The sequence below is a fragment of the Gastrolobium bilobum genome, unplaced genomic scaffold (assembly GCF_033153095.1).
Source record: "Gastrolobium bilobum isolate Gb01-03AN ecotype WA unplaced genomic scaffold, APGP_CSIRO_Gbil_v1 utg8393, whole genome shotgun sequence".
Lineage (NCBI taxonomy): Eukaryota > Viridiplantae > Streptophyta > Magnoliopsida > Fabales > Fabaceae > Gastrolobium > Gastrolobium bilobum.
The window spans coordinates 50,259-65,036 of NW_026896016.1; the positions used below are offsets into that span (position 1 = coordinate 50,259).

The following is a 14,778-nucleotide window of genomic DNA, read 5'->3' on the forward strand; positions in this document are numbered from 1 at the left end:
TTTAATATTAATACGAAAATAGAAAAAATTTACATAATTTCGTATAAAATTTAAACATGAAAATAATTTATTCTCAAGCCCTGCTAAAACAGTGCCCACTCGTGACAAAACCAATCTAAGTAAATATATATTATGTCATGAAGTTCCTTCGACAACCGTTGGTCGCTGGCCCATTCAGTTGCCGGCAATCATCTGCTGCCGGCATTCACCGCGGGCATCAAATTATTAACATTTAAGTTATTAATAATATATTAATAATTTATTTATCTAAAATATAAAAAAATTTATGTTATATGAGATAAAATTATCTCATGTACAAAAAAAAAAGTAAAATTCATTGAAAAGAAGAAAAAAAATTTATTTACTTTTATATATATATACATAAAATAAATTTATCTTATGAGAAATTATATTCGCTTAAGATATTTGTCCCAAGGACACCAAATTTGTACTATTTTTCGGTGACCAAGTTTTTTGTTACAATGGTGAAGGAGTCAACGGTCAGAGATAGAGATAGTATGAAACAAGGAAATGAAGCGGTTCTATGGAACGAAAATTTTGAACGTTACTTTGACTGACAGTGTAGGGTCAGATTCAGATACCCACCTCATGTCATATATATGCTTTTTTAACATTTTTGCGCTTTCGTTTTTCTTCCAAGAATCAATCAATAAATATCTACAAACTCCAAATAAAAGATAAGTAGTTATATAAATTTTGTATATGTAAGTTGAGCACATTAAATCAATTTTATATTAAATAATCATATGAAAATTTGTATCTATTAGTAATTCTTTGTTTATTGTTAAATGATTTATAAGTATTTCTCTAAAAAAGGATATTTTTGTCTAATATTTTTCATATGCAGGGGCAATTGGATTAAATTCATTTAGCTAGCATCTTTTCAAATTAATGTCATTGATGACATTCAACAAACAAAATTTAGAAAAGATTGTACATATAACGTGAACGTATTTAAAAATTAATGTGCTTTGAATGTAACCATGCAATTCATTTGTCTACTAAGATATTTTTCTAGGGTTTTCCACCGCACATTTTTCATATTTGTTATATAGTTCTTTTATAGTTTGTTTTTTTAGGACACCGACATACTTCATAAATATTGGAAAAGAAATTTAATCTGACATCGTTTTATTTATTGAAAGTCAAAGGAAGAAAAAGGAAATATCTTTGGAGAATCTCTTAGCTCAACTTTTTAAAATGTCTAACTAATAGTTTCCTTTATTTTATTTTTTTGGGAATCTGGACTATTGATGGCATTCAATTTCATAATCTCACCATTTTATATGTGTTGAAATTTTGAAATTGGTAGATTTTTTTGATATCAATGTTAAAATTAAAGTTTGATATCTTATCTGAGAATCTTTAGATCAAAAAAGATCAACGACTCTAATTTGTAAGCATATGACACCATAGAAAAAGATCTAACAATTCTCATATGAGGTGTCAAACTTTAAATTTAACACTGATATCAAAGAATCCAACATCATTTTAAAAATAACAACTTTTCAGTGTACACATTATTACTTTTTGTTAGACTTTTTAAATTCACGGAAATTATACACCTTTTTTTAGTGAACATTATACACTCTTTAAATAACATATACACGTCAAGTTATCAAATTAAAAGCCACAATCATAAATTATCATCTTGTAATTTCAAGTATAATAAATTAATATATCTGAAAAAAATTTGAATAAACAATATTAACACCCAAATTCCCAATTTTATTCTCTTTCTCAAAGTACAAGGATACTTAATTAAAAAAATTTAAAGTACATATGGTAATTTAAAATATGAACAAAGTTAAAGAAGGTAAAATATATTTTAATCAAAATTTAAATAGATATACAACAGGAGTGGTAAAACGTGTGATGACCCACGGGTCAACCCGCAACACAACACGTCAAAATATAGGTCATGTCAACCCTTAAGATAAAATGGATTGTGTACGAGTTTGGATAAATAACACAAATTAGTGTCGTGTCATGTCATGGATTGACCCGCATGATATGCGTGTCAACTCGCAATTTTTTTTAACCAAAAAAAATAAAAAAAATTATAATTTTGGTGATTCAACACAACTTGATCTGATCATGGGTCACCCCAGGTATTTTATTTAGTGTTTTCCTTTTATTTCTAATTTTTTTAGAAAATATCAATTTTTTAATTTTTGTCAATCAACCCATGTGACCCACGACCCATGGAGGGACATGTTCAAAATTCAATTTTTGACCCGCGAACAAAAATAGATTGTGTTCAAATTGGACAGTTTGACAAACGGGTCAAACCTTAATATGACACCTGATACATTTTCCACTCCTAATATATATATTTTTAAGTCGTGTAATTAATTCTAATATAAGAATAAAATATTTAAATACTCTAAATACAAGAAAATCACAAACATGGTACTCCTTCAAAACCATATAATATTCGCAACTACTCTGAACTCTATTTAAAAAAGAGTAAATACCATTTTTTGTCCCTGACAATTTTCACAAGACCCATTTTAGTCCCCAACAATAAAAAAGGCTCGTTTTAGTCCCTAATATTTGATAAAAAGTGCCACGTTTGTCCTTCAGTTAGTTGGCATCTGACGACCCAACTAACGGAGCACACGTGGACCGTTAGTTAGCTGAGTCACTAACGTCACGACCAGCGTGGACGTAATACGATGACGTTTACAACATGAATTGTGTCTTGTTGGACTTTTGGACAGGTGAACCTTGCATCGAAAGGGTTAGTGACCCAATATGGTCCCTGTCAAATTCAGAACCCTAAATCAGCCTAAATCAACCATGAACAAAAAAATTCCCCAAAAGCTCCCCACGTTGAAGACTGAAAATTGAGGAGAGTAGAAGTTATTTACTAGCCATTTTCTGGGGTGTAGGAGAAGATGAGCCTCTCATCTGGCATGGGGGGCTTAAGTGGGAGTACGTCTTTTGGGTGTAGAACAACCTCACGGACTGGCGGTCGAAGGAGCAAATGTGGGAGGCAAAATATCGTCTATACCTCCAAAATAGAGAGAAACCCAAATAGGGCATTCTTTGGGTGCCCTAATTTCAAGGTATACATTTGGAAATTGAAGTTAATTAAATTGTAATATCTGCTTACCGTGGTTTGCAAATTTGGCAGGATAAGAAGTCGTTTTGTGATTTTTTTAGATGGGTAGATGACGTATGTAATGAAAGGCTGGAGATTGAAGATGGAAGAATACACAAGGTGGAGTTGGATGTTGTTGAAATGGATTTCAAGTTGAAGTATGTGGACATGATGATGAGTGAACAATTGCAAGCTAAGATGAATGACCAAGGTGTGAAGATTAGTGAGCAAGAACTGAAGCTTAATGAGCAGGAAAGAAAGCTGAATGAGCTATACCTGAAGATGGTGGAGGAGTTAGATAGGATGGACAAGGAAATTAGGCATGTTGGTAGGTCAGCTAGGGTCTTAGTTGCTGCTTGTGTAGATGGGATGATGATTTGTATTTTTGTTGCAACTGTGGTAACAATGAAATATAGTGTACGAAATGTATTTTTTCTTCAATGAAATGTAATGAGTTCTGTGTACTTTGATGAGTAAATGTCAGAAGATGCTATTATTATATGGCAATGGAGTTCTGTATTTTGGTTGGAAAATGTGTTTTTGTGTAGACTGCTTTCTTTGCTCAAGCTTACACTATATGTCAATGGCAATGGAACAAGGTCATGGATTAATACTTGCCATCTATTTGCATCATATTTTTTATTTCTGTTATGAATCCACTGTCATGATGGGGCATAACCATTTTATCTGCATAATGAGGGTGGATTGATTGATTGTATATGCTGGAATAAGTGACTTTGAGAAGTTAGAAGTTGGATGTTGGATGTAGTCATATATGTAGTCATATTTGTTTAAAAACTGGGATTTTGAGAACTATTTTTGGTCCCTAACAAAATAAACAAAACCCCTTTTTGGTCCCTGACAATTTGTATCGGGGCCCTAATTGGTCCCTGACACTTAAAAAATGGACATGTGTTGTTTAGTAAAAAGAGGTATTGCCAGTAACACAACATATTGCAGCAATGGAATGCACATATTGTAGCAAAATGTATCCACATATGTAACTCAAACCAGCAAACACCAACCACAAACATTTCAAAGCTCCATTGTAACTCATGACATCATTGGATCACATCTTTTTTCCATAAATGTATACAGAGACATATTGCAGCAAAAAAAGCAAGTGACCAAGGTTGATAAATCAGTTAGTGTCACAGACATATTGCAGCAAAGAAAGGGAAAAAATTGAAACAGTTAAAGTTATCAAACAAAGAGAAAGAAATCAATTGACAAAGGATGATAAATCAGGATTAATGTAGCCATTTACAATTCTAAACATATCCATCAAACAGTTTCCACATTAAGGTTTCATAATTACAAGCACATAACAAAAAGAGGGCCTGCCAATTGTAATTTAAACCACCATGTAATTCACCTAAAGGCCTTAAATACAAAAAAATATGGGGGTACAATTCGAAATGGCCAAAGATACCAATGTTGCCTATACAAAAAGCACTGAACCTACAACTGATCAACTTCATTCAAGCTGGCCTTGGTGGCCTAAACCCAGGTGTGGTCATGAAGGCCATTAGCCTGCTCCTTGTGCCACTGCTTGTTGCATTGAGAGTTTCACTTGACAAAACTTCTGGTGGTGGTGGGGCAGTAGGTGGTGGGCTGTTGCCCCTAATTGATTCATCAACTGCCTGGGAAGGTCTTGATAGTACAGAACGTCCTCCTTGACTCAGAGGGAGCTCCTCTTCAGGTCTTGATGGTATGTTGACATTAACTGGAGCAGAAGGTGGTGCTGCTCTCTTCCCTTTCTTGCTTGCAGCTGGTCCCTTACAAGTCTTTGCATAGTGACGAGGCTGCCCACATTTATCAGCATATGTCCTCTTTAATCTTTTGGTTTTGCTGTCATGCTCCTTACTTGGATCCTTCTTCCTATGTTTTTTGGGACGACCAATTGGCCTTTTTAGTGGTGGAGGAATGGGTTTAGGCTCAATTGATGTAGGTCAATACTTATCAGAATTGACAGGGTTCAAGGTGTGTGCATAAGTGGCATGCAAAGCATCCACTGTCAGCCATTGATGCACATACAGCTCTGCTAGTTCATTCTTGTGACATATTGCAGCAATTGCATGCTCACATGGCAATCCAGTCAGCTGCCACAAATTACATGCACATGTCTTATAGGTTAAATTGACTCCAACCCTTTCACCCTTTTCAGCCACTTCGTATATGTCTTGATCCAAATTCGCTGTCCATGTTGGGGTCCAGGAATTGCTCAGGGCCTTCAATTGACCCAACTTCTTCTGTTGTGCAGGGGCAATTTTACCCCTAACTGTTCCAAGAATTCTTTGATGTGCAGCCATCCTCCTCATGATATAGCACCTAAGTTCTTCACATAGACGGATTATGAGCTTGGACCTGTATCCTACAATTTTTGCATTCCAAACCTCAGCCAAGTTATTGGTTATGTTGCCACACTTGGGCCAGTGACTAAAATAGGCTTTGTCCCAGCATGAGAGGTCAATCTTGTGTAGATATGCCCAAGCATCTTCATTAAAATCTTTCAATTTCTGCATAGTTCTTTGGAATTGGGGCACAACAGTGCATCGTGTAGCCTCCCAAACTATTCCCCTAATGGCCTTGTCCTTCCATTGCTTAATGAAATTCTTCCAGACATGCTGCACACAAAACCTGTGATGGGCACCAGGCATGACCTCCTGCAAAGCTGGTATCAAACCCTGCATCCATATTTGAAGCATCAATAAAAATCATTATGCATGGCTACCAATGTACAGGTTATATAAAACCCATATAAAACGAAAAGAAATTTGAAATAAAAATACCTTTTGCTGATCAGAAATGAAGTACCACCCATGTACTACATGGCTGCCAATGTCCTTTTGTAACAAGTTCAGAAACCACTTCCAGTTTTCTTTGGTCTCACTATCAACCACTGCATAAGCAATGACATAAAAGCTCTTGTTTGCATCCTCTCCCACTGCACTCAAGAGCTGTCCCCCATAGTATCCTTTTAAGAAACAACCATCCAGGCCAATCAATGGCCTACAACCAGCTTTGAATCCTTTCTTACAGGCATCAAGACATATATACAGTTTAGAAAAAATAGGTGGGCTATTAGGTACTGGTTGTGGTATTACTTGCATCTGGCAAATGGATCCAGGATTGCTTCTCAAAATCTCAGTCAGGTAGTCCCTTAACTTGGCATACCATTCCTTCTCACATCCTTCTATTCTGCCCTTGGCTTTACGCAGTGCCTTGGTCACTTTCTTGAGATGTACATGGACCTTGTACTCCTCTTTTAAATGCTCATAAGCTTCAACCCTAGTCATGTTGGGCTGTGTGACCATCTTTTTCTTCAACTTTTTTAGAACCCAATCCTTGCTGGCCCTTTTATTTTTGAAAATTCTGCAGCAGGAATGTGAATCATTGAATGTCTTCACTTGGAAACTATTGAATTTGTTGTTCCAGGCACAATATATCATCCAGTCACACTCTTCATTTGAGCATTTGGCCCTTGGTCTTACCTTGTCATATTTAACCCACTTAAATTGCCTCCCAAGACTTATATTGTAGTCTTTCACACCATTTTTAAAGTGCTCTAAACTGACAAACTCCATTCCAAGCTCAAGTTGTACATGACCAAAAGTATTCTCCTCATTAAACTTTGGAAACACAACCCTTTCAACCTCCTCATCCCCACTTGAAGGAGGAGTCTTCAGCTCTTCAGAATTGTAACCATAGCGCTGCTCTTCAAATGACATATTTTGCTAATCCTCTTCCAAGTTTTCTTCCTTGTCACTCTTGTTAACTGTCTTTTTTTTTCTTTTTTCCTTTCACGCTTTTTTTTAATGAAATAAGTGGCTCATCCTCTTCATACAGTTCATCCTCTGTTTCGTCATCAACACCCGGTGGAGGAGGCTTATATGACTCATCTTCTACACTGTCATATGAATCACTTGACAGTCCATTGTCCTCTCCCTCTTCATATTCATCAGCAGTATTCATATGAAAGTCATATGAACTGCCAACTGAATCACCTAACACCCCCTCCTCATCAGCACTTTGAGGTACAGACCCATCAGTCCCTTCTGCAGGTCCAGCCAAAATGTCAGGAAGTGCAATGCAATCTTCGAAATAAATTTCTATTTTGTTCCCATTACCTAATGCAGCCTTAACCATTTCCAAAACGTCTGAGTCCTTTTCAAGAAGACATAACCCAACCTCTAAATCACTCTCACTAGGCTTAAGCCACCACATCTGTCTACATTTTTGATAGCCATACCCCTTGAACAGAGTTTCAAGGTCACGAAGGTTGACATAGTCTGCATCTATCTTAGGTAAATCATCCACTCTCCTATTTACATAAGCCAGCTTCCCTTTGACATTCCTAACTGATGGGACGTAAATTCGCTCCCATCTAAGCCCATTTTGATGGAAAAATACCATACGTTCCCTCATCTCATGAACAACTTCAGCATGAAAATCACGTGTTTTACACATTTGTGACAAAAACACAGTGGGAGAACGTATGATGACATATTCCTTTGAAAATATATTAAAAGGGGAATGGATTGAGAGCATTTATTACACCTGCTGCACTCATTTAATGCTTCTGTCCATTTTGCAGGAAACGTGGAAACAACGTCTTCTAAAAGCAAAGGCGGTGCACCACTTAAGCACCAAGAAATGTGAAGAGCAGATAATCAAGAGTTCTCATTGGCTAAGAAGAAAGCAAGGCATGGGGGACTGCAAGAAAACAGCTAATCATCAACAAAAAACTGTCCCATCAAGCAATTTGCAAGCTTCTAAACACTGTTGCCACCGCCTCGTCCCTTCATTCAAGAAACCAACTCCAAAGGATTTACAAGACTGCCACCCACTCTTCTACCTATAAAAAGGACGTCCCAAATACAAAAACATCTTCGAATTCTGGAGGGATTGAAGTCCTAAAAAAAGAGATCACCTAGTATTAGTTAGTAGTTTAATTCTGTATAGTTGTAGCTGTAGTTAAGTGACAACATTTCTACCTTGTTTTGTAACATTCACTTGAGACTCCTCACGAGCATCAACCATCTTCTCCATTTTATATTTTGTTGTAATATTACTTGTTTCATTTCAATATAAGTGTTTCTTCTTTCCTTTCCACTCGTTATCTCTGAACTAAATCTCGGGTCTATGGGACTTCAGTTTAGAATAATTAAGTTTAAAGTATCAGCCATGGGCTGAAATATCTGTGGGACGGATAAGCTGTAAAACTCTTAAAGAATTATTTTCAAAACTCTTGACTGAAGCTTTTTGTATTTCTCTGGCTAAGTAAGCTATATTCATTGTGTATCAATGGAAATTGAACACATACTGAGAAAGGAACTTCCTTAAGGAAGGGATTTCAGACAGCTTAGCCATTAGGGGAAGGTAGTGTTATGACAAAAACACTATTGGTCGCCTTAGGAATAAGGGGCCACTTCGTCCATTTTAAGGTTCTGTACTAAGTACCTGTTGGAGTCAAATGAGCCATAGGAATATGGAAACTTGTGAGCCATCTAGTCCATGAGCTGAGGAATCAGAGTTGGAAAATAAGAAACTAGGACAAAGACAAAAAGTGCTAAGTCTTGAGCAGAGGGAATAACTATTTAAGAATGGAGCAGTGAATCCCTTCCTTCTGTTAAACTGTTTTTAAAACCATCCACCTTGTTGTCTCTTGATTATAGTTATTACTGTTTTATTTTTACTTTGTTTAATCTTGTATCTATCAAACTCCAATGATTATTATCACACCTTCTTTTAAACAGGAAGAATCACATATATAACGCAGCGAGCAATTTTTTGCCATCAGACTGAACTTACTGTTCCTGAGGAACGTTGTCAAGACAGTAGGGAACATTTGACCAGACAGTTCAATCACTAACTTTTTTTTTCATTTCCATTCTTTATAAAATAGTTTAAGACAATATTTAGAGTTCTATCCTCGTGGGAACGATAATCTGGGCATTAATACACCCATTATTACTTGATGCGTGCACTTGCGCACTTGAGTTGGAAGTAAGGGAACAACTCTGTTTTCTATTGCTAATTTAGAACAGAGGAATGTCCCCCAACATAATACATATTTTTCTACCATCAGCAAACCACCCAACAAGTTTTTGGCGCCATTGCCAGGGATAGAAACACTAAATTTTGTTCTTATTACTATTTTAGTACATACTCTGTATATTTTGTTTTTATTTTCTTGTCACTAACTCTGCTGTTTATATAACTTGTGTTTATGGTTTATGAGTGAAGAGTTTGAAACAAACTCTGACCACTCCATTGAAATACATGAGTTTCTCTTTGACCCTGAACCAGAACGTACCTTTCACAGAAGAAGAAGAAACCTCAGGGAAGAAAATTTTGAAAATATGGCTGATCACAATAACAATGAAGATATTCCCCCTGAGCAGAATTTTAGAACTCTGGCTGCTCCTTTCAGGAATAGACCAGATAGGGGAGTGATCCTTCCCCCTGTAGCACCTAATTTTGAACTCAAACCTATCATGTTTTACATGATTAAGGAAGCTGGAGTCTTCAATGGACTCCCTGCAGAAGATCCGTACACACACTTCACAACCTTTCAAGATATTTGTGATAACTTTAAAGCTGAGGGTGTGACAGATGAAAGTATGAGAATGAGGTTATTCCCTCACTCCTTAGGCTTAAAAGCAAAAACATGGATGAAGACTCTCGCCCCTGGATCAATCCACACGTGGGAGAAACTCTCTAACAAATTCATAGAAAGGTTTGTCCCTATGTCTCGACAAGCTGATGTGAGAGCAGAACTCTCTAACTTCAGGATGTTTTATGGAGAAAATCTCTATGAAGCTTGGGAGAGCTACAAGGACATCATCAGAAAATGTCCAAACCATGGGGTAGAAAGTTGGGGAGTGTTACAATCTTTTTATAAAGGACTTGACCATACTTCTCAGTCACATTTAGATTTTGCTGCAGGAGGATATTTTTTTACAGGAAGGCACTGCAGAAAGATGTCTCCAATTGCCAATAGACAGGGTGAGCCCAGTAAGGAAGCCTGGCATGCTAGAACTAGACAAACAAACTGCCATGGAAACCCATCTAGCCTCACTCATGAAGGAGTTGAAGAACCTGAAAGCTGATCAAGGAGCACCAAGGATGGAAGTCTTACAACTCACAGCAGCTGAAACTAAACCATGTTCAGCCTGTGGTGACCTTCATGACTCAACAGACTATCCATCCACTGCATTGGTGTGTTATGCAGAAAACTTTGGCAACAAAAACTTCACCAGAGACAATCAGCAAGCAGGACGCAATACCAATTCAAATCCTGGAGGAACTATCACCAAAGATCAGGACCATAATCCCCAATGGAGGCCACCCATGAACCACATACCATTCAACAAACAGCAGCAACAATACCAGCAAGGCAGCAGCAGTGGAACGTTTGAACCAAGAAGACCCAATTACGTTTTGTTCCACAGAGATGACAAACGCATCAACACCCTGAAAAACTATGTCAAAGAATATGTCACCAGGAATGATGTCGTGGTCAGGAACATTGAGTCCCATCTGGGACAGATTGTTGCCAATCTCCAAACAAGAGCACCCGGATCACTACCAGGGGACACTGACGTTCCCTCAACAGCATCAACAGCCTCACCAAAAGAAGTAATTACTTTGCCCAGTTCCCCTTCAGAGAAAATCAAAGTTGTCACCTTGCGAAGTGGAAAAACCACTACACAACCCACCACTCTGCATGAGGAAGAGGAACATAATAAAGCATCTGAAGCAACCTCAGAAGAAGAACAACAACAACCAGCCACAGATGAGCAGAACCCACAGCTTGGCAAAGAAGTTGAAACCAACGAAAACCAGGTGGACAGAAGTCAAACAATCAGTCCCACTCAAAGCAAGCAAATACCAGCAAAAATTCTGTTCCCTCAAAGAACAAAGAAGCAACAAGACGATAAGCAGTTTGGAAAGTTCCTGGACATTCTAAAACAGCTCCACATCAACATACCTCTGGTGGACGCACTAGAGCAAATGCTCAGGTACGTGAAATTCATGAAAGATGTTCTCTCAAAAAAGAGGGGGATAACAGAATATGAGACTGTGAAAATGACACAAGAAAGTTGCCAGTATTTGGGCAAACTCCCACCTAAGCTTCAAGATCTAGGAAGCTTTTCCATTCCTTGCATCATAGGGAACACATACCAAGGGAAAGCCTTGTGTGATTTAGGGGCAAGCATCAATCTCATGCCTCTCTCTGTTTTTAAGCAATTGTCCACTGGGCCAGCAAAACCAACCACTGTAACATTACAAATGGCAAACAGATCCATCGTTAAGCCAGAAGGAAAAATTGAAGATCTACAAGTTAAAGTAGACAAATTTATCTTGCCTGCTGATTTCATCATCTTGGATTACGAAGCTGATGTTGACGTTCCCATCATTCTAGGTAGACCGTTCTTGGCAATTGGAGGAGCGGTTATCAATGTGCAAAAAAGGGGAACTGACCATGAGAGTTCATGATGATGAGATCAAATTCAATATCGTAAAAGCAATGAAGTTCCAGGATGAAGACGAAGATTTGGAAGAGTGTTCTGCAATCACTTTGTTAGACAACCAGTTCAGCAGAAAAACAGAGGAGGAAGAATTTGAAAAAGAAGAAGGTTCACAAAAGGAGGAGCAAAATTGCTATCTACAAGGAAGAAGACCTGAACCTTTACTGAGAACTGAAAAGGAAAAACAACTCAAACGACCCTCTTTAGAACATCCTACTGATCTAGAACTAAAATCTCTTCCACAACACTTGAAATACGCATACCTAGGGAACAATAACACCCTTCCTGTGATCATCTCCTCATTCCTCACCAAGGAACAAGAAGAACTGCTGATCAACAAGCTGAGGAAATACCAAGGAGCTATCGGTTGGACCATAGCAGACCTCAAAGGTATCAGTCCCTTATTTTGTATGCATAAGATATTATTGACTGATCCTAACAGCTTTTCAGTGGAACACCAAAAGAGATTGAATCCTATAATGAAGGAAGTGGTAAGAAATAAAGTCATCAAATGGCTAGATGCAGGGATCATATATCCAATATCTGACAGCAGTTGGGTAAGTCATGTTCAATGCGTTCCCAATAAGGGAGGCATAACGGTGGAATTAAATGAGAAAAATGAGCTAATCCCTATAAGAAAATTTACAGGATGGAGAATTTGCCAAGATTACAGAAAGCTCAATAATGCCACCAAGAAGGACCACTTTCCACTCCCTTTCACAGATCAAATGTTGGATCATCTAGCAGGTAAGGAATATTTCTGCTTCCTTGATGGATATTCTGGATATAATTAGATTGCTCTAGCACCAGAAGATCAACATAAAACCACCTTCACTTGCCCGTACAGAACGTTTGCTTTCAGAAGGATGCTTTTTGGGCTGTGTAATGCACCAGCAACATTCCAAAGGTGTATGTTCTCTATTTTATCTGATCTAATAGGTGAAGGAGTAGAAGTCTTCATGGATGACTTCTCGGTGCTGGGAACGTCATATGACCATTGCTTGGATAACTTAGAAGAAGTCCTCCAAAGATGTTTGTCCTCTAATTTGGTGCTTAACGGGGAGAAATGCCACTTAATGGTGAAAGAAGGAATCGTCTTGGGACATAAGATTTCCAGAAAAGGACTAGAAGTGGATCAAGCCAAAGTAGAAGCAATAGCAAAAATGCCACCACCAGTAAATGTCAAAACGCTGAGATCTTTTCTCGGGCATACAGGTTTCTATAGAAGGTTCATTAAATTTTTTTCCAAAATAGCTAGACCTTTGTGCCATTTGTTAGAAAAAGATATGAAATTTGAGTTTAACTCTGATTGCCTGAAAGCTTTTGAATCCCTGAAAAACATGCTTGTCACTACGCCTGTCATCCAACCTCCGGACTGGAACTTAGCCTTTGAACTAATGTGTGATGCAAGTGATCACGCTATTGGGGTAGTTCTGGGCCAAAGGAAAGAAAAATTATTTCGTAGCATATACTATGCCAGTAAAACGTTGAATGAAGCTCAGGTGAACTATACAGTCACTGAAAAGGAGCTGTTGGCTGTAGTATATGCCTGCGAAAAATTCAGGCCTTACATTTTGGGATCAAAAATTACTGTCCATACTGATCATGCAGCTCTCAAGTATCTTTTTTTCCAAAAAAGAAGCAAAACCAAGATTGATAAGATGGATCCTACTACTGCAAGAATTCAATTTGGAAATCAAAGAAAGAAAAGGATGTGAAAACCAAATTGCAGATCACTTGTCCAAATTAGAACACATTGAAGTGGGGCTACCAATCAAGGAAACGTTCCCTGACGAACAATTGTTTGTCATCAATCACAAAGAAACAGACGTTCCTTAGTTTGCTGACGTAGCCAACTTCCTTGCAGCAGGACTAGAACTATACGAGGCAAACAAAATGCAGAAGAAAAAATTCTTTCATGATTGCAGGAAATATCTCTGGGATGAACCATTACTATTCAAAAGATGCGCAGATCAGATGATAAGAAGATGTGTTCTAGAAGAATAGCAACCTTAAATCCTTCAACACTGCCATTCATCCCCATATGGAGGCCATTTGGGTGGAATAAGGACTGCCTCCAAGGTTCTTCAATCAAGTTTTTTTTGCCCTCCCTCTTTAAAGACGCACTTCGATTTGCTAAACAATGTGATAAATGTCAAAGGGAAGGTAACTTAGCCAAACAAAATGAAATTCCCCTCAATCCCATTTTAGAAGTAGAATTATTTGATGTTTGTGGCATTGATTTTATGGGTCCTTTTCCTCCTTCTTGTGGGAAAAATTCATATTGATGGCTGTAGATTATGTAAGCAAGTGGGTGGAAGCAGTTCTTTACCCACTAATGATGCTAAGGTGGTTATAAAATTTCTAAAGAAAAATATTTTAACCAGATATGGAACCCCACGTTGTCTCATCAGCGATGGTGGGAAACATTTCATTAACTGCCAACTTGAGAGATTATTGGAGAAATATGGGGTAAGGCACAAGGTTGCAACCCCATATCATCCACATACCAGTGGTTTCATTGAAGTCTCAAACCGAGAGGTTAAGATGATTTTAGAGAAGGTAGTCAATCCTTCTCGAAAAGACTGGTCTCTCAAGTTAGATGAAGCATTATGGGCTTACAGAACTGCATATAGAACACCCTTAGGATGTTCTCCATACAGATTGATATTTGGCAAAGCATGCCACCTTCCCCTCGAGCTGGAACACAAAGCTTACTGGGCAGTCTATGCCCTCAACATGGATGAAAAGGAAGCAGGAGAAAAGAGAATGCTACAACTTGAAGAGTTAGAAGAATCAGAGGAAACACATATGAGAATCATAAATTATACAAAGAAAAAATGAAGAAGTGGCACGATAAAAGGATCAGAAACAGAGATCTAAAAATTGGCCAGAAAGTGTTACTCCTCAATTCCAGACTCAAACTGTTTTCGGGAAAACTCAAATCAAGATGGACTGGGCCATACCAAATTATAAATGATGCAGGAAATGGAGCTTTTGAGATCCAAGGATCTGAACATGGCCGTTCCTTCAAAGTGAATGGACACAGGTTAAAACTTTACAATAATGAAACCTTTGATGAAAAAGAGGAAAGCATCCCTCTTTCTGAATCCA

At 37.7% G+C, this 14,778-nt stretch overlaps 3 protein-coding genes across 3 annotated transcripts; 2 read left to right on the forward strand and 1 right to left on the reverse strand.

The window, feature by feature from the left end:
* The first annotated feature begins 2,939 nt into the window (after positions 1-2,939).
* Positions 2,940-3,738, forward strand: LOC133297300 (uncharacterized protein At4g04775-like). The gene is made up of 3 exons (XM_061496413.1): positions 2,940-3,092; positions 3,161-3,526; positions 3,676-3,738. The coding sequence occupies exons 1-3, from the start codon at positions 2,940-2,942 to the stop codon at positions 3,736-3,738; spliced, it is 582 nt and encodes a 193-aa protein (XP_061352397.1).
* An 870-nt stretch (positions 3,739-4,608) lies between these two features.
* On the reverse strand, positions 4,609-7,354 carry LOC133297302 (uncharacterized). Its single transcript, XM_061496414.1, has 4 exons — positions 6,935-7,354; positions 5,920-6,840; positions 5,165-5,814; positions 4,609-5,035 (listed from the first exon to the last, which is right to left on the reverse strand). The coding sequence occupies exons 1-4, from the start codon at positions 7,352-7,354 to the stop codon at positions 4,609-4,611; spliced, it is 2,418 nt and encodes an 805-aa protein (XP_061352398.1).
* Positions 7,355-9,492: 2,138 nt separating this feature from the next.
* On the forward strand, positions 9,493-11,632 carry LOC133297303 (uncharacterized). The gene is made up of 2 exons (XM_061496415.1): positions 9,493-9,683; positions 10,657-11,632. The coding sequence occupies exons 1-2, from the start codon at positions 9,493-9,495 to the stop codon at positions 11,630-11,632; spliced, it is 1,167 nt and encodes a 388-aa protein (XP_061352399.1).
* The last annotated feature ends 3,146 nt before the right edge of the window (positions 11,633-14,778 follow it).

Bases quoted from the DNA above. Each gene is read 5' to 3' on its own strand.
- LOC133297300 (XM_061496413.1), top strand. From the start codon at position 2,940: ATGGGGGGCTTAAGTGGGAGTACGTCTTTTGGGTGTAGAACAACCTCA. The intron at 3,093-3,160 runs GTATACATTTGG...CAAATTTGGCAG, and splicing joins TTGGGTGCCCTAATTTCAAG to GATAAGAAGTCGTTTTGTGA. The intron at 3,527-3,675 runs GTAACAATGAAA...GTTTTTGTGTAG, and splicing joins GTATTTTTGTTGCAACTGTG to ACTGCTTTCTTTGCTCAAGC.
- LOC133297302 (XM_061496414.1), bottom strand. From the start codon at position 7,354: ATGTGGTGGCTTAAGCCTAGTGAGAGTGATTTAGAGGTTGGGTTATGT. The intron at 6,841-6,934 runs GTGAAAGGAAAA...TTTGAAGAGCAG, and splicing joins TTATTTCATTAAAAAAAAGC to CGCTATGGTTACAATTCTGA. The intron at 5,815-5,919 runs GTATTTTTATTT...ATATGGATGCAG, and splicing joins TCATTTCTGATCAGCAAAAG to GGTTTGATACCAGCTTTGCA.
- LOC133297303 (XM_061496415.1), top strand. From the start codon at position 9,493: ATGGCTGATCACAATAACAATGAAGATATTCCCCCTGAGCAGAATTTT. The intron at 9,684-10,656 runs GTACACACACTT...TGTCGTGGTCAG, and splicing joins GGACTCCCTGCAGAAGATCC to GAACATTGAGTCCCATCTGG.